The sequence below is a fragment of the Solea solea genome, chromosome 3 (genome assembly GCF_958295425.1).
Source record: "Solea solea chromosome 3, fSolSol10.1, whole genome shotgun sequence".
Taxonomy (NCBI): Eukaryota; Metazoa; Chordata; class Actinopteri; order Pleuronectiformes; family Soleidae; genus Solea; species Solea solea.
In genome coordinates this window covers 8,491,694-8,518,327 of record NC_081136.1, presented here as the reverse complement: position 1 = coordinate 8,518,327, position 26,634 = coordinate 8,491,694, and the positions used below count along the sequence as shown (strand labels likewise).

Genomic DNA, 26,634 nt, shown 5'->3' with positions numbered 1-26,634 from the left:
TGCAAAAACTTCCGTCGTTATCTTGGACTGGGATTTAAACCTAGAGTAACACATTAAGAAGCAAGTCAAATGAAAATTATTCATGCTCTTATACTGAGTTTGTTACACCAGTCTTGGTTTCACTACTCTGGCTTCTAGCATTATTTTAATTCTTTCTTTTGTGGGATGGCTGTGATTCAGTGGTATGTGTCTCGCAACCAGAAGGTCGTGGGTCTGATCCCTGGCTCTGCTTGTTTACACATCAATGTGTCCCTGAGCAAAACACTTAACCCCAAGTGTGAGTGAATATCAGACGTGTATTGTAAAGCAGCCTTGAATGGTCATCACTGCTAGAAATGTGCTATATAGACACAATTTATTAAGGCAAACCGTTTGCAGCATGAAATTGTTGGTTGCATATGTTATTTGTTGTCATTCGTTATGCTCCTATTTTCCTTTGCGGTATTTATCAATAAGTTATTGTGTCCCCTTTTCCCATATAAATAAAATTAAAACTTCAAACTTTAAAACCAAATCAAACATTGAAAGAATGACAGTATATAGACATACATACACGTGCTTTGAGGGTAACAATTTCAGCCTTTTTTAAACCTCGAGCCTCCTGTCCCTTCCTTCGTAATAAGTGGCATGGCGGAGACTTTGTCCAGATAAAGTGTCCAAAAAAAGACGACGGATGCTGCGTCTTCATCAGACAGTCCACAGACTTCCTCGTCCGTCTTATCACACTCCTCCTTCGCGTTCAACGTTAGTCTGATGTATTGCCAGATAAGCAATGTTGGGTGTTCTCCACTGCTGTCCTCTCGATCAGCTCTCCTCGTCACGTGACAAGACTTCATTCCAATTGCTGAAATAAGAAAAGAACAAAATGGGCCGACGTATGTAATTTGTACACGTTGTAACACAGGTGACACCGACAACCGTGACAACCCTCAGGAGAACATCAAAGTTAACCTGGAGAACAGTGGGGTTTTTTTTTTAATAGCAGTTATTCAGAGACATGCTCTCGAGTTCCTCTTGGCTACACATGCGGTGAATGTGTGTGTGTGTGTGTGTGACAGTCTGCTATGCACTCAGAGGTCACGGGTTCCTCTCTGCATCAGTGAATAATCGATGCGCCCATAAACCAGGAGTAGCTATTGTGAGGGCAAAAATGTAGTCAATGTAAACACACAAAGGCAAGCGTGCGGCATTCACAGCGGCCCATTGCCAATTCACTGCACACGACTCTGGCCTCTGTTATGATGCCAAATCAATAGGTGAGCATATTGACTTCCTTTCACGTTAATGTGGTCATCAGCACCTTACATTTGGAAAACAAACACACACCCCGCAACAACATCTTCACACCTCCTCTTGTATGCAGAATATTTTACAAGGTCATATAGTCGATGAGTTTTGGAATTGATCAGTTAAACCACTGTCTTTTAGATTTTCTGTTTGCATTTGGTAGTAAATCCCGTATCACTCAATGGTTTTAGTTGCCCTCTGAGGCAGCCAGTGTAATATTGTTTTATTCAGGGGGTCATAATTTATCCCCCCCGAGGCAGTTGAGGAGGATGCAGGTTTATTTTTGCAAGTTCAGGTTGGGTGCTCACAGTATTCTGTATGTTGTTGTTGTTTTAAAGGGCATTAGCAGTGCTTACATAATCAGATCTGTATTTTTAACCCCCCCCACAAATTTAGCCTTTTGTCTCCTCTCTTCTTCCTCTGCCTAACCTACTTCTGCCCAGATGATCGCATATGCGGTGCATGCTCTGTCCCCCCAGCTCCACGTGTGCCCGTGCTTGTGTGTAAAGGGATTTGCACACGCACTGTGTGTCACCTCGCGTCTTTTCCAACCAAATTCTTGCTACTTATTTTATTCTTGAGTTTCAAAGCAGCACAGCATGCCGGCGCATGTTCCTGCTCTGTGAGATTTAGAGCTGAACTAAAGGAGACCTGAATCAATGTTTTTCAGTGCAGCATTAGTTCCATTTTTCATCAGGTATTCTTAGCTACACTGTTCTGTGCCCTCAAAAGAGGAAACACAGATGTAGAGACCCCTTGATCCTGTGGGGACTACATGCAGGAAGAGCTGTGAGAGGTCTTTTGTAAGACACCGCTTTCAACCATATTGCTCAGATCAATATGCCACCATAGGAAGTGCACTGAGTGAATTGAGAGGCTAATAATGAGCTCAGCGAGTCTACATGGTCCGTGAAATGAAACACATTGCTCACCTGCAGCATATGCCAGTGGGCCTCGACTCTTTGTAATCATATCGGTGTCCTAACGCCAACGGAAACCGCTAAGCTGGAACGTATATCCATATCTGTGTGCGCCGCTTGTTTTCGGTCCCCATGTCTTCACTGTGTATTTTTTTTATGTGTCTGAAGTGTCAATAAGACCTTTCATCAGACTCAGTGTGATATTGAAATCTGCATCTGGGGTGGACACCCTCTCCAATGGTTAGTTCCTGTGTCTTTTCCGCCCACTGAGTTTATGTACTATTAAGTCTTAAGTCAATAAACATGATGTGGTTGGTGATACTCGCAGGTTTCCTTTGAGTGAGCTTGTCGCTAAAAGCCCAGCGGTAGTCAGTAGAATATGAACCAAAAATGAATAATTAAACGTCATTACACTCTCCTTGACACCTCCTTGGCTGAATTTCTCAACTCTTAATGTATCAGCATTCCCTGTGGGAATTTCACATTTTCCAAGACGTACTTCCATGATTGTGATTAGTTTTTGGGGTTACATGTATGGCCTTTTTCCTATTCCTTACAAATAACTGTCCTCTGCTCGAAGAGAGATGGCTTATAGGTAAATGGATCCTCGAGGTCGGCTCTAATAAGGGGCCAATATCAGGCCAGTGGTATGAGCCAGAAAATAGCTTTTTGACAGTATATTTAAGATGGTAATCGGCTGTCATTTACCCCAGCCAATTTGCTCCCAATTGCTACGTGTGCCTCAGTGTCCCTCCCTCTCCTGCTCTATCTCACTTCCTTTTCTTTCTATCTGCTGTCCCTCTTATTTTACCTGTCATTCCACCATAATACATTCGTGATGAAAAGGCGAAGCAACCCCCCCCCAGCTGGCAGTCAACGATATAATATTACACTGGCTGCCACTCTGTTATTTCACTTTATGATGGCTTCCGTAACCTAAATTTTAGAGAGGAGTTTTACAGAGGAATGGAGCACCAGAGTGATTTATAATTAGCTGTTTCCAAATTTAAAAACAGAATTTGAACATATTAATTAATATCACCCATGTATATTTTTTTTGTTCCCTTTCACCTCCACCATTCCTATTTTTAATGGGCTTATAAAATAACAGCAACTTCTGTGTTCCTCCAAACATCCACTTTCCCCAATGTGTCCTGTTATCGTCTTGTTGACTCCTGCTGAGGTGCTTCCTCTTACTGGCCACTCAGGTGCCATTAACATGCAGGAACGATGGGATGGCTGCTAACCACATACAGCTGCTAATGGGCCCTGTTATTTGTTGGTGCACATTTTTTTTTTTTTTTTAGAGGCAATCAAACGGTTGCAAACACAGCCATAATTGAGATGCAAGCACAATGTCTCTTGTATGCATAGGTATTAAAATTGATAATTGGTACTTATAATTCAAATTTTGTTAAGCATAGCAGGGATGCACTAGGCTGTATATTTAAGTCTTTGTTATTCCAACGCATCCTGAAAGCTACTGGGTACTACTCAGCACAATAAATCAAATATATATATACAAAAGTGAACAACTCTTATTTTTATTTAAGTAAATATTCATTGTGGCTAAAGAAAAGCCCAGTTGTACCTTTATGATCTGCTCACAACCACACAGTGTTGCTGGAAACGATGTCTGATGATTGGTTGAAGGAAGAGTTGGAAGATTGTGAGAAAGCAGGAATCTGCAGAAGCACTGTCCGGCAAGATGAGGATGTGGGCGACTTCTCTTTAATTTCCTCTCTCCTCCTCTTGTGCTTTCTCAAGCTCGCTCTCTCTCTCTATAACTTTCCACGTCAGTCGGTCACTCTCTCTCCGTCTTTCTTCTTTTTTGTTGCCTAGATAAGGCCAGCAGTGCTGCAGGCTTGTGGGCTGCTTAATTGGAATTGGACAGTCTTGAGGCTTGGCCAGCGAGCCTATAGTGCTTCCTACACTAAAACATCTCGAGGCACCAAGGCAGCCACACGCATGCTGCTGGGCACGTAGACTCAAACACACATGGCCACATTCTCACTCGCCCTCAGCATATGTTAACATTGCCTGCATGCAAAGCAAATAGTAACAGTTGGGATTTCAGAATCTTACTCAAGGAAAACTCAAAAAGTTTCCCCGGAAAGACGGCATCGTTTCAGGAAATATCTCCGTCCACACGGAACCCCCTGAAACTCAAAACACTGTAGTACATATGCAGAAGACGTTGTAAACATTAGATATAGTAACAGAAACGGAGACAGAATCGACCAAGCCAGAGGAAAGAAAGGGAAATAGGGAAATCCAAAAGGAGGGGGGTGTTCTAGTGATATATTATGTGAACATAACCAAACAGAGGTAAACGATAATGCAGCCCTCCTTGGTATCTTCCAGTGACATATTGTCCTGCCCTGCTATTCAATTGATCACATGGAGCACAACTGCCATCCTGCTGTAACATACATGCAAGAAAAAAAAAATTAGAATTACAATTTCAGCACTGGCCAGAAGTAGGTCTGAGTGGGGCTGGTGATCGACAGCTGGATACACTGAAAGAGAGAGCGAGGGAGATAAAGAGAGGGAGAGTGTGGCGGTAGGAGTGTGATGAGAGCTGAGAGGCATTATGAGGCGGTTAGTGTCAAAGTGGGAGGGATAGGGAGGATGGAAGGACTAGTGAAAGAGGTATTTGAAGCTTGGTTGAGCAGGGAACCATATGGTAATGGTCGCAGTCGAAGTGCGAAAACTCCCCGTCAGTCTTTCTTTCCCTGTTTCACAGCGTTGCCGCTACATCACGCTGCAGCATGATGGCAGGCAGGTTTCATGGCAGAGTGGAGGATGAGGTGTGTGAGTGCACATGTTGCGGCATGTCACTGCGACTGTGTCTCTGGGAGCATGGCGGAGTGTCAGTGATGTCATCTTTCCTTTTCTTTATTCATTTTCTAACCCGCACGCTCAGTCCCCCCCCTCTCTTCTCTCCCCTCCGCGCTGGCCTCTGTCGGCCATTTTGTTGGCCTGATCGAGGATGTAATAATAACGCCTTTATGAGTAATTTGCCAACGCCAAGAGGCCCTCTGCTGTCGCTGCATCATGTGACGTGAGGCAGCAAGTGTGCGTCTATACGCCTTCATGTTTCCATTCATTTCATCTTTGGCTGTCTGCATGTCATCCACAGAGACAAGTCCACTGTGTCTTACGTCTACAATTGATTTGCAACTAGTCAGAGTCGTAGAAAACAATCTCTCGCACACAGACCCAGCGCCTTCAATACTGCCAGCCACTGCTTATGGACTGAATGATATCGGAGAACTTTGGGTGACCTCGTATTGCAAAAATACAATAATGCATAAAATATAGTACGCAGAGTAAAGTATTTTTTTTCACTAAATACCCATTATTGTTCCGTTTGTCATCTCACCTGCCTCTTCTTCACGCGCTTACAGCATTTCAGCTTGTAAAGAAAAGTCATTTGCTCCTCCCGATTCATCCCGTCAAGGTGTCATGGTAACAAGAGCAACAAGACGTCCCACTAAAGTCATTATTAATCAGGCTTTCACAGAGCCAACAGCAAGGCTAAAGCCCCTTGATCTGTTTCATTAGCGACTCCTCATCGGGGGCTAAGTGCAGTAAACACCAACAGCCAGAGCAAGTCACTCGCAGCTTACAGCTGACGAGGCTGATCAAAGCCAGTAGTCTGGCGTAGAATAAAGGCGCTGACTCTCACCTCCGTGTTCTGCTCATGTGGCCACATGACTGGAGGACTGTGTCCTGGAGCTCAGCTTTCACAACACTGATAAGCTCACCTTCTTTTCTTTTAGATCAAGGTCGAAGGCCTAACCCCGTCTCTCCATCATAGAGCTGCAGTCCAGTGATGTCAGGCAGTCAGAGATGTTGACTGCAGGACATGTAGGGAGTAGAGGGTTAAAAATGAACAAAGCTTATATTTACAGCATTGATATTTCATTCTTCTCTACCCCTCATCTCTGTCGTACACCTTGGTCGGTGATATTTAAGATGTCTTGACACCGGCCTCCTCTTCCCGTGTTTCTTCTTATTTTTTTCAATTTTTATTCTCCGTCTTGACCAGAAATATTAAAAGTGGCTCAGCATGCCTCTCTGGTTAATTAGAGCACAGCAACGACAGCAGCAGCCTCATGCTGATGGATGGTACACTGCTGAGCTTCTCACAGGCTAGGATTAATGACTCCTGCCCGACAAGGATATTGTGTGTATGTGTGTGTGTGTGTGTCTGTTTGCATGTAGAAACTGTGCTCATAATGCATATGAATCCATTTCTTTATGCACAGGGAAACCGTTTGCATGTGTAAATATTTGTGTGAGTTACACCTCTATTATCATTTTTCTTGATTATTATACTGTATAAATATTTCATACACTTCAGCGGTCTTACTTGCACTTGAGAAGTGTTTCCGTGTCATATTTACAATTCTAATTAAGGTGTCTCCCCCTTTGGAGGAGAAAGAGAGGCACGACACTGAACTCTGTGTAGCACCGGTTGGCAGTATTCAAGCCAGATTTCAAATGATTGTCTTTGAGTGGAGTGTTTGCAGAAGAAGGAAGATAAAAGCCTGGCACCGCTTCACACAACAGGTGTAGTGTAGTCTGTGGGGAATTTGAAGACTCGGGGACTAGGCAAAGCTCTGGAAGAGATGGATTTAAATACCAAAACACACATTTATGCCAAGGAATAATGCAAGCACGTGCACAGACAGTGAATCTCCTTCGTTTACAGAAAAAAAAGCCTGAAATTCACCAAATAAACATATAAATGAACTATAATGGTGGTGACCATATATGTCGAGTAGCTTCTTTCCCATATTGTTTTAATCCTTTTTAGTCTTTTTTTTTAATTTTACTTTTTCCAAAATGTCACAAATAATGGGATAAAAATAAGAAAATGGGACAGTTTCAACTGCGGTGGAAACTCTTAAAGAGTAAGAGTCGAGTTCCTGTCAAGTTTTTTTTTTGCCCGCACTCCTTGTGGGATGATATGAAAGGAAGTGGGCCAGTGGTGCTCGCATGGCCATTCAGTCATCTTGAGGGGATGCTGAGCTTTGCTTGGATTAGAAGTCAGGTCAGGGTGTCTGAGATGGGGTGCAGATTTCTTTTTCAGTCTGGGTGCTTTGCTCTGCTGCAGCTAGTCAAGCACTGCGAGCAGGAGAGCTGTCCTTTTTTTTTCTTCATGAAGGGATTCGAGCAGATGGATTTTATGCCAGCGGTCTGGCGGCAAATGGCAAACAGGTTATTTCTGGCTTGAAAATGGACTGAAACTGACATTTTGCATGCCATTTATAAAAGAATACTGTGGCCAAATGCTCTATAGGAGATTTTCTATCCCACAATTGTGATAAAAATCATAATCTGAAATGCAGGCATAAATATAGACACACACACACACACACACACTAAATCGCATTGAGTAGTCACACTCCAGATGAACAGTACTGTCATACAAGGACAATTGGCCTGGCTGAATGCGCACAGCTGCAGATGCAACTAGAATCAATCACAACCATTCACACTTACAAACACAGCCCTTGGAGCTTTAGTTATCTCTTGAGGCTTGTTATGCTTCCTCTGTGTCCTTGGGATTTAATAGTAGCCTCAACCAAGCCCGCCAGTACCCCCTAATAACCAGCAACACAATGTACCGAGGATTAACTGAAAACCTGAATACTAAATCTCGATTAGCACAACACTCAGTAGGTTCCTATACACGGCTATGCTGCTTGTCCCCGTATACAAGCTGGAGACTAGATTTAACGACTGAAATGTGTCCGAAATGTGTCCGCCGCTCCACTAGGTAGACAATAAATAATTTTTTTTTGTGTGTGTGTAGTGGTGGCAAATCCTTTACCAGATGATAACTATTCAGTCTGATATGGGAATATTCCAAATTAAACACACGCATACGCTTTTTGTGCTTTCGTACCAAAGTGAAAACACTTAATTGGCCACTGGTCATCAAAACAAACCCTCTACTCAAGCCAAGTCCCCCCCAAAAAATACATTGCACATGTTACATTTAAATTGTGTTGTAATGGTCGATGAATGGAATGAGTCCTGTAATAGGATCAAATAGCAAAGAGCTGGCAATTATAGCTGTGAAATAAGTTCAAATATAATTTAGCATGCCTCATAAGTGTATTTATATAGTCAGCTGTCCTGGCTTTTCAAGTTGAAAACACAGCCTCACAACATCCATAAGAAGTCAGCATTGCAATTTCTTGTCAATAATATGGGCATCATAAAGAGACAAATAGCCCCAATATAGTTCTTCTCCTCTGTTCTCCCTTATCTTTTTCCGTTGACATTAAGCCTCATTCCTCTGAGATCACGATTATGCAGCTTTTCTCTCTCTCTGTGTATTTCTCCTACCCTCCCTCTCATCCCCATGTATGCTTGTGTCATTGCCGTTGTCACTTTGAAGTTGAGCAGAATAGCACGAGGGAGCACGGGCGGGGCTAAGCCCTCGCTTTAATTGTAGACTGTCTGTGATGGAAATTAAATCTCGCGCAAGAATTAATGGTTTGGGATTAGGTCAAGCCCCGGGGGTCAGGACCGGCAATTCCGATAGCTATTGACTCTGCGTCTCCCTGTCTCACGTTTGATTTAATGGCGTGTGCGTTCACATGTGCACGTTCATAGTGTGTGTGGTTTATAAAATAGATTCTGTCATTAGTTGTCTAAAAACTGCGGCAATATGACAGCTCTCTAACTGCATATGAAACTGTTATGTTGAGGGTTTCAGTGCACTGCTGAAAATATCTATTGATATGACAGAGCAAGCAGATGAAATGAGACATTCATATTGCCGAGGCTCCTTTGGGAAGTTTGCAATGATGCTAAACTCAAAAAGCTTATTTATTGCTCGGCTCCAGACAAACTTTTTTTTTTTGAAGTGTCAGCTTTCAACTGGAAAGCGCGCATTGGGATTTTCATATATAGTGCATGGCGTCTAAATGCAGGCAAAGCAGATGAAAGATAAAAGGAATCTCACTTTTAAACAGCCGCGGTAAAATGCTCTTGAACATGTTTGCGTGTCATTTACATTTCTTTTTTGTGTGTGTTTCGGTCTCTTTCAGAACGCCACCTGGCACCACGATGACGGCATCCATACCTGCGTAAACCTTCATGGTCTGCAAGCTTCAGAATGGGTTTAGGCTAAAGCTATGAGCACGTCGCATGCTCGACTGGACACCAACAAGCTCTAATGACGTCCACTCTACAACTCGACAACTGACAACATCTGCTCGTTTTCTTCTGCCCTCACGTCCCTTGAAGAACGATCACAATCGGACGACTCTGCCTCCCAAGCTTTTTGGCTGCGGCTCACATTTCCTGGAAACTGCATTGAGATCTGGATTTTAGAGACAAATAATCTATTTTCAGTTCAGGATAGACCAAGAAGCTTTTTATGAAAAGGCTGTTTTACAGTTACCACATCATCCTTTTATTCTCCTACTGTTCTTTATTCCTTTTCTCCAAGTCCCAGAGGCACCAACTGATGGAGAGACAAAGGAGAGAGTCAGGATAAGGACAAGAATTTGCACATCAGAGAGAAGGGGAAACAACTCCTGATTCATCAGGAACATTGTAGAGGGGACCTCTTGTGGATTACATTACCTGCTGAGCTTTAAATCTAGTTGTTCAATATAGTATTTTAATTGTTGTTTTAAAAATCTGGTGAAGCTAGACTCTCATTAGATCTCATACAGCAGAAAGTAGAGAAAGAGGCAATTGGGAACTTTGAGTATGACAAGGGGGTTAAGATTTCTGTGTTGGCCCCTGTGGCCTCTGACCCTCCTCAGCCTGCTCCGTACAGTGACCATGCTGGAATTCGGTGGGGCACCTGGCCAGTGGGCACGCTACGGGCGCTGGGAAGCCGGTTCAGTGGGAGAGCTGAGCTTCAGTCTCAAGACCAACATTAGTAAAGCCTTGGTACTCTACCTAGACGATGGCGGCAACTGCGACTTCTTGGAGCTGCTGATAGCTGGCGGACGCCTCCAGCTGCGCTTTGCCATCCACTGTGCCGAGCCGGCCACGTTGCACATGGAGACGAGGGTGAATGATGACCGCTGGCACATGGTGTTGCTAACCCGCAATTTCCGCGAGACACTTCTGATGGTGGACGGAGAGACAAAAGTGGCTGAAGTCAAGTCCAAGAGGAAGGAGATGGCGGTGGTCAGTGACCTGTTCGTGGGCGGCATCCCGCCCGACGTGCGCCTCTCCGCGCTCACGTCCAGCACAGTAAAGTACGAGCCCCCCTTCCAGGGCTTAATTTCTAATCTCAAGGTGGGGGAGACGCCTCCTATTCTGTTAAATAGCCAAGGAATTCAGAGCGACCTGGAGTACCTCTGCACCAAACAGAACCCATGCTTCAATGAAGGGCTTTGCTCGATTCAGTATGGAGAAGTTCACTGTGACTGCACCCACACCCGCTTCAAGGGGAAGTACTGCAAGGAAGGTAAGAATCCATCATATAATACCAGCTTCACCCTGATTTGATTTTTGGTCTGTGATTTAATAGTCAGTCTGATGCAGTGTCGCTGCCTAGAGGAGTATGTTAATCTGACTAGAACCATTTCCTCTGCTTGATGACTTAAAGCCAAAATGCTGGAGATTTTTTTGTAGCAATTATTTTTACGTGATGCTGGTTGCAGAGATCTATGTAGACCGTGTATGAATGAATCTCACAGATCACAAGTTACTTGTTTGACTGGCGTGGGACAATGCCATGTTTTTCTAACAGGTTTATAAAAGCTGAGGTGTCGAGCCCGTATTGTTTACGGAAGAAGCTGCTCGAGGCAGTGACTTTTCTTTAAAATGTCTTCGCTTGAATGACTTGGATGAGGGTTTGTTGGACAAAAAAAGCCTTTTTAGGATTATGCGACTCATACAATGGTTTCCCGCATTGCTCAGGTGCTACTTTAAATTTGCCTGGGATTTTTTGTTGAAAACAATACTTAACATCAAAGGTGCTGCATAGCAAAACAGAATATTTCAAATGCAGAATCGCACTGCATTTCACTGGCTCTCTTTACCTCCGTTATCTCCGTCTTTCCATTTCTCCCTCTTCTCTTTCTTTCTCTGTCCGCTTTCCAAGTCTATTGTCTCTGGAATACACTCTGCTCTTGCCTTCGTTTGCTTCTGGATTGTGCCCCCGTGCTGTCAGTTCATGTCAAACTCTGTTTTGTTTTAAACTTTTGGCTCCCTCTTCTACTGACACATCCCATTTCCATATCTGTGGTTTTCCCCCTGCCCTTCACATCCATCCATCTCTGCATTTCTCTTCATCTTGCTGCATTTCCTTTGCCTGTCTTGTACCTTGTGTTCTCAAGGCTATCTGGGCTTTCCATCTCTCCTCCTTCCTCCCCCGCTGTCTCTCCCAAGTTCACTCCCTTACTCCACTTATCTCTTTTTCACCTTTACCCGCCGTCAGCACTTCGTACTCCTGCCTCTCCTCCTTTTGCACTTATCTGCTTCCTCTTTTTTGTCTCTGGATCTCCACATCTTACTCATGAATGCTCGAATTTCCTTTGCAGCCATCGGAACCCTACACGTTCTTTCTTCATTATTTGGAATGATTTACCTTCCTTGTATGCTATCTCTTTTTGGTACTTTTTCATATGTATTACGGGTGTGGAAAAACATCGATTAGATAGGTCGTGATTGGGACGTTGGCGATTTTGAACTGATTCACAAATGTCCAAATTCTGACGAAAAGAGCACGTAACAAAGAAGCATGGAGCTGCTTTACAGCCATGCTATTTCACTGACACGGCCATCCCGACACTCATCCAAAACAATAGTCGCGGCCTCACTAGCGAAAGTGGGTAGGACAGCAATTACATGTGAATGGATCACACAGTGAAACAAAGACTTCCAAAAGACATCAAGATGCATTTGTAATCGTTTTATAATCGAATAGTAGCTCTGAATTGTCATCAAATCGCAAGCCGCATAAAGATTCCCACCCCTAATATATATATATCTATATATATGTATATATGTATATATATACGTGTATATATGTATGTATATATATATATATATATACATAAGAACAAATATCTCATAATATCACTATCCACATAATTAGACCTTTGCCAATTGTTATTTCGTAGCACTCACAGGCGAAGTCTTGTCCATGAATTGCTTTTGATAGATAAGGAGTAATGCAGATAATCCGCCTGCAGCCACAATTTTGATCAAAGCCTAAATTATTATTATTTGAATGTATAACGTCTAGAACAATCCTTGACACTTCAGCTCGAGAGTCTACATTGCTCCGTCTTTTGCTCTCCGGAGAATCAAATAGATACACAATAGATACACATACTCTTGTGGATTAGTTCTTGCTGTTCTGAGTCCCCGTAGCACAGCAAGCGATGTCACTTTTGGACGGCAATATGGGTCTGTCTCTCCGTGTACCCCCATCTCTCCCTCTCTCTCTCTCTCACTCATATTTCACAGTTCCTTTAATTCTTCAAGCCTTTTCTCTCTTTCTGTCTGTGCGCTATGTGTCAGATTGCTGTGCACTTGCTGGAAGCAGATACTGCTGCCTGGTTCCTGGCTAAATTGAGAGCAGAATACCAATGCAGAACTACAGTGACTGCAGGAAACATTTGTCCTTTTGAAATGGAGAGAGACAGTTTGATAAAGAGAGAGAGAGAGAGAGAGAGAGAGAGAATGGGTATGGAGGAGAGATGGGAATCAAAAGGAAATCGAGGAGAGAGCAATGGCTGATCAACAGTGGGTAATTGAGAGGAGGATGAGAAACGCAGACAGCATGGAGAGATTCATGTGATCAGTGTATTTTTAGAGATGTTCTTGGGTTTAAACACGGTAAATTGGGTCATTATGGCTGCCAGTGCGGCAGTGTATTTATTCCTTTTATCAAACCCGTGGGTGGGAATGTAAAGGTCTCTCTCCTTCAGTTTAGTTGGTTTTAAGACATTTTAGACGTCTGAACTAGCAAATCCATGTCGAGCCGCGTTCACTCTGCGATGGAAGGGACGGAAGCTTGGCTCGCTCGTTTCAGATGGGACATTTTAATGATGAGCTGTGGCACTGGCATGATTCATGATATACTACTAAACAAACATACTGCAATCTGTATACAATGGTTTAATCTTGACAACCAGGTACTTTTTTATAAATAATTTAACTGTTATTGAGACATGAGTTATCATTTTTTAGCTCAATGCCATGACACGAACATGCTGATTAGGCTGTGAAAATAGTGAAGAACTGCACATCATGCAGTTGGAATTTGTTCTTTGTATTTAACACTGTGAAGGTCAGTGACAGGGGGGTTGGGCTACTATGATGGATCCACCATACAGTATCATGGAGATCTACTACTTTTATATCCTTCTATCCTACGTTTCAATCTCTATTCAAAAATCCACACACCCTGAGTGTTGGATGAAGAATATTTGAATTGAATGTGTTTTAGAATTTAGCTTCTAATCTCAGCACAAGAATAGGCGATATGAAATCATTTGTTTTTGTTTCTGGTTGAAGTAGCTTATTGCGGGCAGTGCTGAATTGATTTAGTTTTATGTTCACTTGTGGATTGTTTTTGTTACCGTTACAAAGCTTCTGATTAGCATTTAGACACATTAAAAGGAAACAAAAAGAAAGCATTGTGCATTGATTTATTAAAGTAGGAATAAAAAAAAAAAATACCTTTTTAAGAAAACTGGCATCAGGAAAAGACAAAATCCCAGATTTTAAATAGGAAATATTAATTGAAATGTCCAAGCAAGCTCACATTTACCTGAAACCTTCATGAGCTTGCATATTGCTCATAATCATAGCTTCTGCTCCCACTTTGAAGTAGTTATAGGCAATCCTTTTTCTACTGGGGGGTTGTAATTAAAGCCTCTTTGTGGGCTGTTGTTTTTATAATTGATGCTGACCCTTTGCTCAATTTTCTGTTGACCTGCTAATGGCAGTGCAGGGCAAGGCAGCTATGAGCTCTTAGAGAAAATGTCTGCCGACGATGTTAATAACATTAATTTATTTAACAAGCTGAACCATCGTTCAGGTCTGCTATTGAGGCAGGATATGAATCTGACTTTAAAGCTTTTTGCCTTTGTACTAACAGGCACTAAGGCACATCGTTAGAATTCAGTGAAAACAACAAATTCATTTGGTCATAGAAAAGAAGGATATATGATACAACGACATCTCTTGGAACAAACTGGACTTTAGCATAAGACTTAACCTTAAAATCAGCATATATTGAGTTATTGAACCATTCAGTCATTTTCCTGTATCAGTTTGCAAATGAACCAGTCAGTGAATTTAATTACTTTATATTGATCGCTTTAAAGGAGCTATTTGTAAATGTTTGCTCTCACAAGATAGCCAACAGCTGTGTACTTGCCAGCCTGGAAGAAACATTGTGAGTTCAGCATAAAAGTTAATTCCTTTACTCTTCAAGAGCTTTGTCCAATATGGTGGACAGCAGTGTTGGAGTTAACTCTTTGTTTGCTTTTGTCATTACTTTTCTTTCTGCTGGAGCTCTGGTTAGCGTGCTGTCCACTCTGCCCAAAGTAAGTCACGTAGGTTTCTGGTCATTTCCAAAGCAATACAAAAAAAAAGAAAGAAGAATATTTTGTCACATTTGACAAGTCAAGCATTTTATGTGCCAGATTTTCCACACACAAGTCCATCCCAAAAATATGTTTGGGTGATAAACTTGAAAGGCTGTTTTTAAGCCTCAAAATGTCCGTCTTTTGTGCTTATTATAACCATATAAAGGCCAGAAAATGTTCTAAGAGTCAGTGCTTCTTTTCCAGAATAACTTTCAATATCTAGCAGTTATTAACAATTTACTGCATGTTAAAATAGTGTATTAACAATAAATGTTTTATTTAAAAAAACATTGTAGTTGTACACGAACACCAGATTCTGCTTGTTAAATTTGAACTTTGAACAGTATAAAACATATTTTAAGTAACATTTGTTTGAGGCTTTGTCTCAATGTCCAAAAAAATGGAAACTTTGAACATGCGTTTTCTCCAACTCTCTCCTCTCCGGTGACAAAGATGCTGATTTGCCGTCTTCCTGCAACAGTGTGAGTGAAATTACCGTAATAACCACATGTTGACTTTGACTTGCAACTTCTCAGAATCGTTGTGTAACTACGGTAATGCAAAGTATCGTCCGCGATACACTCGCTGTTAAAGGGTCAAGTTTCCAGACCAGCAGTAAATTTGATGTTTATTGTTTAACTGCATTATATATATATTTAAGTGAGGTAGAGCTGAAACGATTAATCGATGAATCGATTATTAATCGATTACTAAATTAATCGACAACTATTTTGATAATCGATTAATCGGTTTGAAGCTTTTTTCATGATTAAAACAAGATTTCTGATTGTTTAAGCTTCTTAAATATGAATATTTTCTTAATTTCTTTGCTTTGGATAACAAATTAATCATTTTGGTTTGTGGACAAAACAAGACATTTGAGAACATCATCATTTCCAGGTTTGACGAACACCGATCAACATTTTTTTATGGTTTTCTGATATTTTATGGACCAAACGATTCATCGATTAATCGAGAAAATAATCGACAGATTAATCGATTATGAAAATAATCGTTAGTTGCAGCTCTAAAGTGAGGAGCTCATTGCTTATTACTGCTCACTACTCTCAAATTCACTTTCATCATCACTTTCATCATTTTTATAGATCTATCTATATGTGTATATATATGTGTGTACATATATGTTAAAATGGCAGAATCCTGGGTCCCTGAGGAGTCCAACAGTGAACTGGTGTGGACCCCCCGCATGTCAGGGAGGTTGGCCCCTCTCTCTCCCTCTAAAGCAAGTAGTCATGACCTCAGGCAAGCTTCGAGCTGCAGAGTGGGAGAGACAGGGAGAGGCGGATATTTGCTCATGGAGTAAAAGGTGTCAACTACAAACATACACTACTCTTTTTATAGCCTGTGGAGATGTTTTAACAGGGTCTGTCATGAACAGATGCTGTTTTCCCCCCAACGGGCCAGACTAATCTGGGTTTATCAGCTGTTGTATTTCGTAGCTCAATACCGCAAACACCCATAAACGTGACGTTTTTATACGCCGTACCTCGCTCCGTCATTTCATCTAATCTCAACATTATTAAATCACACCAATTGAGACAGAAATAAACATTCGCAAGGCCCGACCATGCGATTGCAACCCCCCGCGTTAATGTCACAGACATCGTATTAATGCAAACACTGAACAAAGTGTTTTCAAAATGGCTGCACATTGGACTTCCTCAAATGTCTCGTTTCAAGACGTGAATTACGAGATAAGATGCCCGAAATGACAGAAAAAGAAGAACTGTCAAATGTCAACTGGCGAACATTCAAAGTGCTATAATTCCATTTGATTAGTTTATTATTATATCTTGTGTGTTCGTTTTTAATTAGTTCCTTTTCCTTATTAACTTTCCTCACCTTTACAGAATATGGCACATAGATGTTTTCCATAAAAAATGCATAAATAGGTGCTAATCTCGATGCTTCAGAATGGAGGTACATAGTATATGCTGTGCATTGCACGCAATGTGAGTAGAGAGAGAGGCTGGACATATTCTTTTATTATAATAGATGGTGTAGGATAGTGATGGAACAGGACCGAGACAAAGAGCAGAGGACACCGAGGAGACTCGTTCATCATGATGATAATTGTTCTTGTCCCACTAGTAACCACAGGGGGAGGAGACAGGGAGAGTGGGGGCTGAATTTGCAGCTGGGGGGGGGGGGGGTCACTGGCTCATAATTGAACTCCCAATTAACTTGTCCTGTATACATAAATAAGTACTGTATAGTGCTAACGAGGGAGCTGTAGCCTTTAAGGCTGTCTGAGCAAGAGCTACAGATAACCTTATCGGCTGACAGAATCCAAGCTATGACTTTTTTTTTTTGCCTTTGCGAACCAAATATATGCTGATAAAGTTTAATGAACCCCCCTGTGGTTCAAGTCTTCAAAGAATTTGAATACTGTTGCTGCTCATCAATGCAGCTCTGCTCTATTTTTTTTTTCATTCTTTCCTGGAAATAATTGCACATTAACATATAGCATACACTAAAGTAAAACTGTCAAATGCTTCTAAGCATACGTTAAAACCACAAATAATGAGCAGCTTTTTTAGCTGTGGCATAGGAGAGTTCACATCTTTAGTTTGTCAGGAGTCATTTCCTTAATAAATGACACGTCAGTAGACCCGATTAAAGCGAGTTCCAGCTGATTTCCTAAAGGAGGACACATTTAGACAGTAACAAGAAACAAGCACATCTGTCAGTCAGCCTCTCACCGTTTCCATTTGGTCAATCCAGCTCTTGTTACATGTTTTTAAAATATCCACATCATCGCTCGGTGACTGTTTAGTCTGTGTTGCCTTGAAGCTCCCCCTGCCTGTGTGACCAGCTGTCAAATGCAATTTAAATTTGCTCTCTACCCCTGCTGTCACTCTCAAAGTGGAAAAGTGAGTGAGAGGTCTGGCTCACACTTCCCGGTCACATGTCCCCCGGCTATTCATTCAATCTTTCGCTGAGCATCACTTGCAGAATCATTTTTCAAACATGATATACTGACATATTTTTTTTGTTTGTTTGTTTGTTTTATTTAATAATTCCCTTGTTCTTGCAATGCCTGTATTAAAGCACATGGCTGGAGTACATTAGGCAGCTCATCTGATTCAACAACAAAGCAGATCAATAAGGGTTCCTGTGATGACTTGTTTTGACTCTGCAGCTCCAATGCCCTCATGTACTCACACAATCACTTAAAATGACATTAACATAGATTTTATTTCTGAGTATCCTGTGAGTTGCTTTAAACAATTCTTCTTTTTTTCTGATGTTGTCAGGGTGTCTTGGCTATTTGCGTGCACTGTTAATTAACAGACAGGTGGCTCCCCAGAAGCTGCAGTCATCAGAGAAGGGGGTTGGTTTTTTACCACACCGTCAGACCGTGCTCCATTTCAATATCCGTCACAGCATTCTGCCATGTGTATGATAACTGAGACCACTTCTCTCTCTGGTGAAATGTTTGCAATTGCAATTTCATCCATTAGTTATTTGGAGTTGTTTTGTATGAAAAAATAAAGCAGCATGAATTCTGAGATAACAGAAAAAGTAGAATTGTGAGATTAAAGTCAGAATTTTGAGAAAAAAAGTCAGAATTCTGAGATGAGATTAAAGAAATAATTTAATTATGTGATTAAAGAAAAAGTCAGAATTCCGAGAGGAAAGTCAGAATTCTGAGTTTGAAGAAAAAGTCATAATTCTTTGATTAAAAAAGAAAGAATCTCAGAATTCTGAGATTAAAGTCAGAGTTCTGGGATTAAAGAAAAATCTCAGAATTCTGGGATTAAAGAAAAAGTCATAATTCTGAGATAAAAGTCAGAATTCTGAATTTAAAGAAATAGTCAGAATTCTGAGATTAAAGAAAAAGTCAGAATTCTGAGATTAAAGTCAGAGTTCTGGGATTAAAGAAAAATCTCAGAATTCTAGGATTAAAGATAAAGTCAGAATTCTGAGATTAAAGTCAGAAAAAAATACATATGGCCCTAATGTGGCCCTAATGTTCTTCCGTAGTTGTGCAATGTGTCTATTACATCGCTGAAAGAATGGGTTGAATTCTCTTTAGAGGATTTAGAGATCCACGAATCACGTTGCACCTCTGTGTCCGTCCTCTGGACAACATGCTTGTGTGCACTGACTCAGAAATGAGATTCACTGTAAGGCCAGGAAGTGTTGGGGGGGGGATAGCTCTATGTGAGGCTCGGGCAACGTTACTGTTGACACAGATTGTGGGAACGCCATTCACCATTCCTCACCATTCCTCTGCCCACTTCTTGAAATTCCACTTCAATCAAGCACCTGCCAGCTGATCTTCAAGAGAGGACTGTAATCCTCTTCCCTTTGCCACACTAAGACCCCCGCTACTGTAACATGACAATATTGATAAATGGAGTATACAAGATTCTCATGTCTCCCGCTGTGCCCCCGTAGTGTATGACTTAAGCCGCTGTTGGTAAGGTTAAAAAAGGAAAAGGCTGCACATTGAAAATGTAAAGGAAAATACGTTGATCATAGCATTCAGGACTCAAATAACCCTTTAGAGACGACTTAAAGCTTAGCTGGCATCAACTGCTGATTTCTGCACAATCACGGTGGGGTGCGTTCATTATTACTTTATGGATCTCTTTTGAAGCGGGCCAGTTCTAAGATATTTATTTATTTATTTATTCATTCCGCCTTCCAAACAGACAGGGCCACCTATGGAGTTAATACAGCTCCGGCGACACCAAATTACTAGGAAATGAGGTCTGATTGCTGATGTGCCCGCTGCTGTAATGCTGTCACTCAAGTTGCAAGCTGTTTGCACTGGTGGCTCATCAGCGCTTTCCTGCCTTGCAGCTAAGTGAGACTTGACAACATCAAGGATAGAACTTCTGCTTTATTTATTCATTATGCTCCTTCCAATTTGACTTGAGCATTTTTTTTCTTTTCTTTTTTTTTTGTAAATGAAATAACTGAGCTTTATTAAAGAGGTTTGCTAATCTGTTCTGGTCTTTAAGTCTGGGAAGGAAAACAAGATATCTGGTCGGGGGGAAAACAAACGGCAACAGTTCTCTAATTGTTGTGATGGACTAACCTATGGAGGTTCATCAATCAGAGGTGGGTATTGAGATGAAGAACGCCGAGAGGAGAAAGAAGTTATGAGAAAGAATATTTGGGCTGGTTGGTGGGTAGAACAATGCTCTCTTATATTTAGTTAGGATTAGCTCAATATCTGTCCAATACTTCTCAAAATCACTGGATCTCTAATACAATAATCCTGTATATCGCATGCTTCACTCTGAACTGACTGTTAATGTAGAAATGAAAATCAGCAACAGCAATTTAGCTGAGTCATTATTATGATGGGAGAAGAATATCTTTTTTTACGAATTTGAGGAGAATTGTGTCTTTGGAAGCTTCTAATGGCTCACTCGCACAAATACTGTGTTCTTAATGGCTTCATAGTTTAAAAGGTCTTAAATGGTAGTAATGTAGCACTTTTAAAACCCAGTTTTACTTATTGGCTTTTGACCCAGTTTGAGACGTTGGTTTTATCTTTTTCTTTTTAATAGTTTTATTGTATGACTTGTTTATTAGGACCCGAGCCACAAATGGCAGGGGCCGAAATGGCTCCTGGCACAAATTTGTGCGAGTAAACTATTGTTATCCTTCAGATTATTATTATTATTATTATTATTGTTATATCCGTGGCTTTCCGGTCATTGAGGCGGTTCATGTGCATAAAAACTCTTGAAACTTGGCACAGAGGTCTGGCGAGAATGCAATATTGGCATAGTTCCTGGACCCATGCGTAGCTATAGCGCCGCCTAAGGTGAACACAGAGGCAAAATTCAGTTCCACCGAATTTCCTGAAGCTTGCAAGATGTTATAGACCAAGATGAACAAAAAAGTCGACCGTAACCATGGCTTCAACTCAACAGGAAGTTAGCCATTTTGGCAATTTGCACCCTACGTAAATGAGTGAACTCGTCCGAGCGTGTTTTATTGGTTGTTCTTAGGTCTTGTGTTTTTATATTTTATTTGTTGTCTGATGGACAGCGCATTGATTCAGCTGTTGATGTTTTTAAAGTGCCTTATAAATAAAGCACTTTAATCGGACATGAAAACATGGTATCTTGCCATCCCTAGTATTTAGAACGGGCCCGGGCCTCTGATGGGTCGCCCAGGGTGATATTTGTCAGGGATAATGAAGCAGATTGAACAGCGCCGTGCATGCTGAGCGGCAGCAAGTTGTGGTGCCAGCCTGTAGATTGTGTATTTGTTTAAAAGCAATCAGGTGAGGTATGTGGTAAGTGTGGTTCCCAGTCTGAGGCTTTCAGTCTCGCCTGTGTCTCACAGGAAGGTTGACAGATGGTATGAAAATACCTGGTGGAAAAAAACCCGAAAAAAAACAAAGAATCTCACAACATGATAGAATATGTGGAATAAAACTTTGCCTTTTTTCTCCTCCTCTTCTATACATTCAGTTCCCCGCACTGACGCGACTGTTTTTTTCTTAATGCCTGTTTTCAGTGTCATCAGCGTCAATATGATAATACGATAATGCGATTCAAGAAAACACATTCTGAAACAGATTACTGTAATTATTCAGTCTTTCTGAGCTTTTTCGCAGTAGTCGTCGCAGTGTGGCACTGCATTTATTCACAGCCACCCTTCCCTGCAAAAAAGGACTTAATCATGCATTTCCATAAACACACAAACACATTGACACACATCTCTGGCGTCACCGCTCAGAAGCTTTGCAGGGAAGGTAAATATTGACTCACAGTCTTCTTATTAAAGTGCTTTTTGACTATTGGCGCCTGAAGAGGACACATAGTGCACTAATTATAAATGGTACAATGCCAGGGGCAGAGTGTGTGTGGTGATGACAGTTGCCCCTTCATTTTTTTCTCCACTCTCTTGCCTATGTGAGTTATGGATACAGTCAGATTGGAGTTAATTCTGGATGTTGGGAATTTAATATGAATGTAGAAACACAGTTCCTGTAAAAAAAATAGAGTTAATCTTGTTATACCACGAGTTCATGCCAAGTTTATACAATGAGTACAGCTTCTGGTCTAATTTTCACTGCCAGCTGTTGTCTCTGTATTCCACTAAGCCCTTTTTTTATCATCTTTCACAGCTCAGAGATACAACAAATGTATCACTTTTTGTCTAATGCTTGTTATTATAGCCTTGGTTTCATCACAAAGTCATACAAAGTCTTCTGTGTCTTTGTAAATTGTGAAGTACTGTAAAGAAATTGCACTTAGCTCGTAAATACGGAAGCAAAAGCAAAAAGAGTGAAGAGAGAGAATAAAAGAAATTACAGTCCCAAAGAGAATTGTTCTCCTGTTCGCTGTCTCATCAAGCTTAAAAATGCCATTACTCTATTGTCACTGAAGCTCTTCTCCCTGGTTTAACTCTAGAAGATGCTCTGACCCCTTCAACACTTTACCCCATCAGGTCTATTACATGCCGACAGTTCACCTTTCCTGTGCGAGAGGATAATACCTGCTTCTTTTATGGTGATGTAAAGCCAGAACTGGCTTGAGTGTGATTTCATTTCCCCCCTGCTCTTGGAACTTCTACAGGCAGAGGCCTTGTCAGTACTTTACTTGAAAGCAATCACCAGGAACGACTGTTGCTTTAGTGTTTAGATTGAATACCAATAAATCTGACCCTCTTTATTTCCTTTTGAACACAGCGTTGTGGATAGATGCCAGCGTGTAGACAAGAGAGTGGATTATCTTCCCTGGTGGACTTTTAGCTACATGATGCCACATCATGATGCAGAGCTTCTGTCGTGAGAGACTGACTGACGCCAAAGCTATAATACTTCATTTTGCATTTCCTGAGCTGTGTTTTTGTAGTTTTGCGTCCGTCGTCCATTTGTATCTGTCGTTTACACTGCTAATGAATCTTTAGGGTGAGGAGCAGAGTTTACGCTAGAAACTATTTTTGCCGCAAACTGACAGAAAAAAGATTTAGCAAGTTTTCATGGAATTCTGGAAAACAAACATTCCCCAAACTGCAAAACTGAGCATGCAAAAATCAAATCATTTATTAAAACTAAACAAAGTGAACAGATGAGATCCGCACCAAAGATTTCACTGGCGCTTCTTTGACAATGAAACATAACAGTCTCGCTCGCAGGCTGGTAACGAAATATCCGTTGATTGTCTCCCATTCTGGGTGTTAAACGTGAACTATGACTGTGCTGGAATTCTACCAGCGTGACACATTTTTATTCTTAAACGTTATTCACACACAAACATGAATGCGAGGGGAAGGAGACACAGCAGTGGCAGAATGAGCTGGAGATGTTGTCTGTTGGAGAACTACTGTGATATGGCCTGGTTTTCTGCTGATGCGGGTGTGCAGCCCTGTGTGTGTGTGTGTGTGTGTGAGTGTGTGTGTTGTCACACCCTGCACAGGTGGTGGGCAGCAGGGATGGGAGCAGGCCAGTGAGCAGGTAGAATACCACTGAGGTGGAAATAACACAGACTGGACTCCTCCGCTGTTTGGAGAGGCCTGGTGTGAAATGTTGCAGGTAATGTTGACCGCACACTGTTGCTCCCCCTGAGCTGGAAAATAATCTGGCGCAGGTGTGTCCGTGATTTTGTATATCTTGGCAAGGCAGACGGGTATCTGTTAACATGAACACAAATAATGAAGAGAAAAAAAAAAAAAAAAACGCATGCATCCATGTCATCCACTGACCTATTTTTAGGGGATTTATTTTTTTATTAAATGTGGCACAGACTAATTTGCAGTCAGCACCACTGTGATATTAACACCGGATATCTTCTTTATTTGAAGATCTAAAAAAATGAAAAGGCTAATAAATGAATTCAATCATACTTTAATAGACGTTAAAAAAAAAAAAAACATCTTTGACATTCCACTGATATGAGGAACTTTGAAATGTTGCCTTGGAATTCATTGAGATTGGTATCGTAGAGAATTAGAAGCAGGATGAAGAAATTAAGACCGACTCTCAAATGAATGTAGCGGGGAACAATTAACGAAGCTGTTTAAACTCAAAAATGAATTATGATGTTGACTGATAGTGTCATATGAGACAAACGTGATCTTAAATCAAAGAGAACAAGACTGATAGGGAAGAATGAAGGAAAAACTCTCTACAGTATGAGTAAAAATACTTCTATTTGATGATAAATGAACTCAAATAACCACCAATGTAGATAAATTAAATGAAATCATAATCTACTTTCAGCGTGGAATTGATCATATATATTAATCAACAAAGGGGTTTGTGTTGTATTAATCTTTTGATGATCAGAGATCAGCACAGTCAATTACGAGATAAATAATTGACACCACAAACCGTTTCTCATTTGTTTCACTGATTAGTTTTTTACACATTACTTAAATTCATAAGCTCCTCAGAGCTGAAATAGCAGCAAGATAAGTGAGGTGATTCAACAGTGACCACAGTGACATCATGAAAAACAATAATAAAAAAAATAATAATAATTATTCAGCATTATTCGAACGACACCATGTGCCTTAGACAAATAGCCCTCTGCAGAAATATGGGTTTAGTCCAAATGTTATGCAGTGGATCAGGCCGATCTATTCACAGCCCGTGGCCTTAATAAGAACCAGCGACCTAATTTCAAAGTCTTTCTTCTTATATTGATGACAATATTCACTGTAAAGATCACCAAGCTCTGCAAAAAAAATGTAAGGGTGGTGGGAGGGGAAGAAGACATTTCTCAATATATGTACGTAGTTGTGGGGAATGCATTTTTAATTGTCATGTTGTCAGACACTGTATGTTTTGGCCAGTGCACTAAATAAAATACAGCATAATATAGTGAGTGAACTATTTATGTGCGACTTGTGTTGTTGCCGTCTGCGAGATAATAGCAAATTAAATAATAGAAAAGATATGATATGCTTTTTTTTTCTGAAAGCTGAGCTAAGTTGCACATTAAAGCCAACATGTGGTTATTACGGTAATTTCACTTGCACTGTTGCAAGAAGCCGGAGAGTTGGAAAAAAATGCCTGTACATAGTTTGCATTTTCTGGCGTGTGTTTTTGCACATCGAGAAAAAAACTCAAAAACTCGAATTTAACACACTTTCTTTTCTTTCACTTTGTTAAAACACTATACTTGAACATACAGTACATTGTAAGTCACCGTCCAATATTGAAAGTTATTCTGGAAAAATGGGCAAAAGCACTTACTCACAGGACATTTTCTGGTCCTTTTATGGTTAAAATAAGCAACAAAAGACAGACATTTTGAGCGTTAGGTTTGATCTGGTGATGCCTTCCATGTATTAAACAAACTGTTGCCACTGCCAAAAGCAAAGAAAATAATGTTCGTAGTTGTGTCACAGTCTTGAACTAAATTCTCACACTCGTGCTTTATAGCCTCGCTTGCTGAAACATGTATTATACGCTTGACTCTGTCTGACCTGTATCCACGAGTGATCAAGCTTTTTGGAGTGTGAAAGTGGCTACGGAGGAGGAGGAGGAGAAGGAGGCATATAAAGGAGGACAGTCACCTCCCTTCTGTTCTTTCTCCTCTCTTTGGTTCTAAGGTTTCTGGCAGTGTGCCGTGACTCCTGTCAACTTTCACTGCAGTGATTTGTCTGTGACACATCGGCGGCAGGTCCTCTAGTGTTTAGCGGGGAGTCGTGAGGGGGGAGCAAGCGTACGGCCCACCAGAAGGCTCGCAAGATGAATTTGTGTAAACTCCTGCGACCCCTTTAAGAGCAGCCTCAGCTCCAGCCCTGGAGCTAATATCTTAGCGCCTCCCCGACCACTGTGCAGGAAAGTTACCTTTTGTAGATCCACTGTGATCTGTAAGTGGCAATGCACGTGTGTAAATGGTAAACTTAAGCATAGCATTGTCAGGTTTTGCATATGTTTTGTGAAAAGAGTCATTTAATGTAAAACAAAGCGAAAAACATTGGAGTCCTTGTTGTTCATAGGTTATTATGCTGTTATTCTACTCGTCCGGCCCACTTGAGATCAGGCTGCTCTGTGTGTGGGCCCCTGACTTACAATTTTCAGTTTGTTCAAGCTGTCAGTTTAGAAGCTGCTCATGCCAGAAAAGAAGTACATTTTAACAAGCAGGTGGAGAGATCGATGCGTGGACATGCAGAGTATGATGTCACATCCACTGTCCTCTTTTCTTCATTCGCTCCCATCAAAGATTCCATGACAGATTAAGTTCCTAAACAGTCCATTTAAATAGCAGACTGCTATGAATACATATTGTCGTTCATAAAACAAGACGAGGAAGAAGTTAATTCAAAAGATTTTCATCGTGAAGTATGAATAAAAGATTCAAGATTCATTTATTGCCATATATGTACACGCACAAGCAGTTCAGCAGTACAGAGGGATTTCTTTTTTTCTGTGCAGTGCTAAAAGAGACGGGGAGATATGTACAGGGGTAACATTATACACACAATAAATAGCGATAAAAATTATAATTATACTGCTGCAGAAGAAACTGACAAAGTAAGCAATAACGCAGAGGCAAAGTTCTAAAACGAAATCTACACACACACACACACACAAAGGCTACAGACTACTATATGACGATGTGATAACATGAAATATATAAGTGGATAACATTTTTTTTTACATGAATCATTTAAATGTTTGATGGATATCATGGCCTGCACCACTACAGCAACTATTCCGAGTCTGTGTCGCGCTGTAACCGTAGCTTTGAAGCTCCATTCATTTATTCATTCATGGACCCCATGGAGTCCTCTCGCCCGATGACTCCCTGACCCCGTTGTCCGTTTACAAATCTGTACACTGTCCCTTTACATAGCATCCGCATCCCATTTTTTTTTTA

General features: G+C 41.1%; 1 protein-coding gene across 13 annotated transcripts in view; it reads left to right on the top strand.

Annotated features, from left to right (window-relative positions):
* The first annotated feature begins 9,887 nt into the window (after positions 1-9,887).
* nrxn2b (neurexin 2b) overlaps positions 9,888-26,634 on the top strand; it is a 504,397-nt gene continuing 487,650 nt past the window's right edge. For all 13 annotated transcript variants that reach the window (XM_058626079.1, XM_058626077.1, XM_058626088.1 and 10 more), the window contains exon 1: positions 9,888-10,662. In XM_058626079.1, coding sequence (XP_058482062.1) covers positions 9,951-10,662 — 712 coding nt within the window. In that variant the 5' untranslated portion in view covers positions 9,888-9,950. The remainder of the gene's footprint in view (positions 10,663-26,634) is intronic.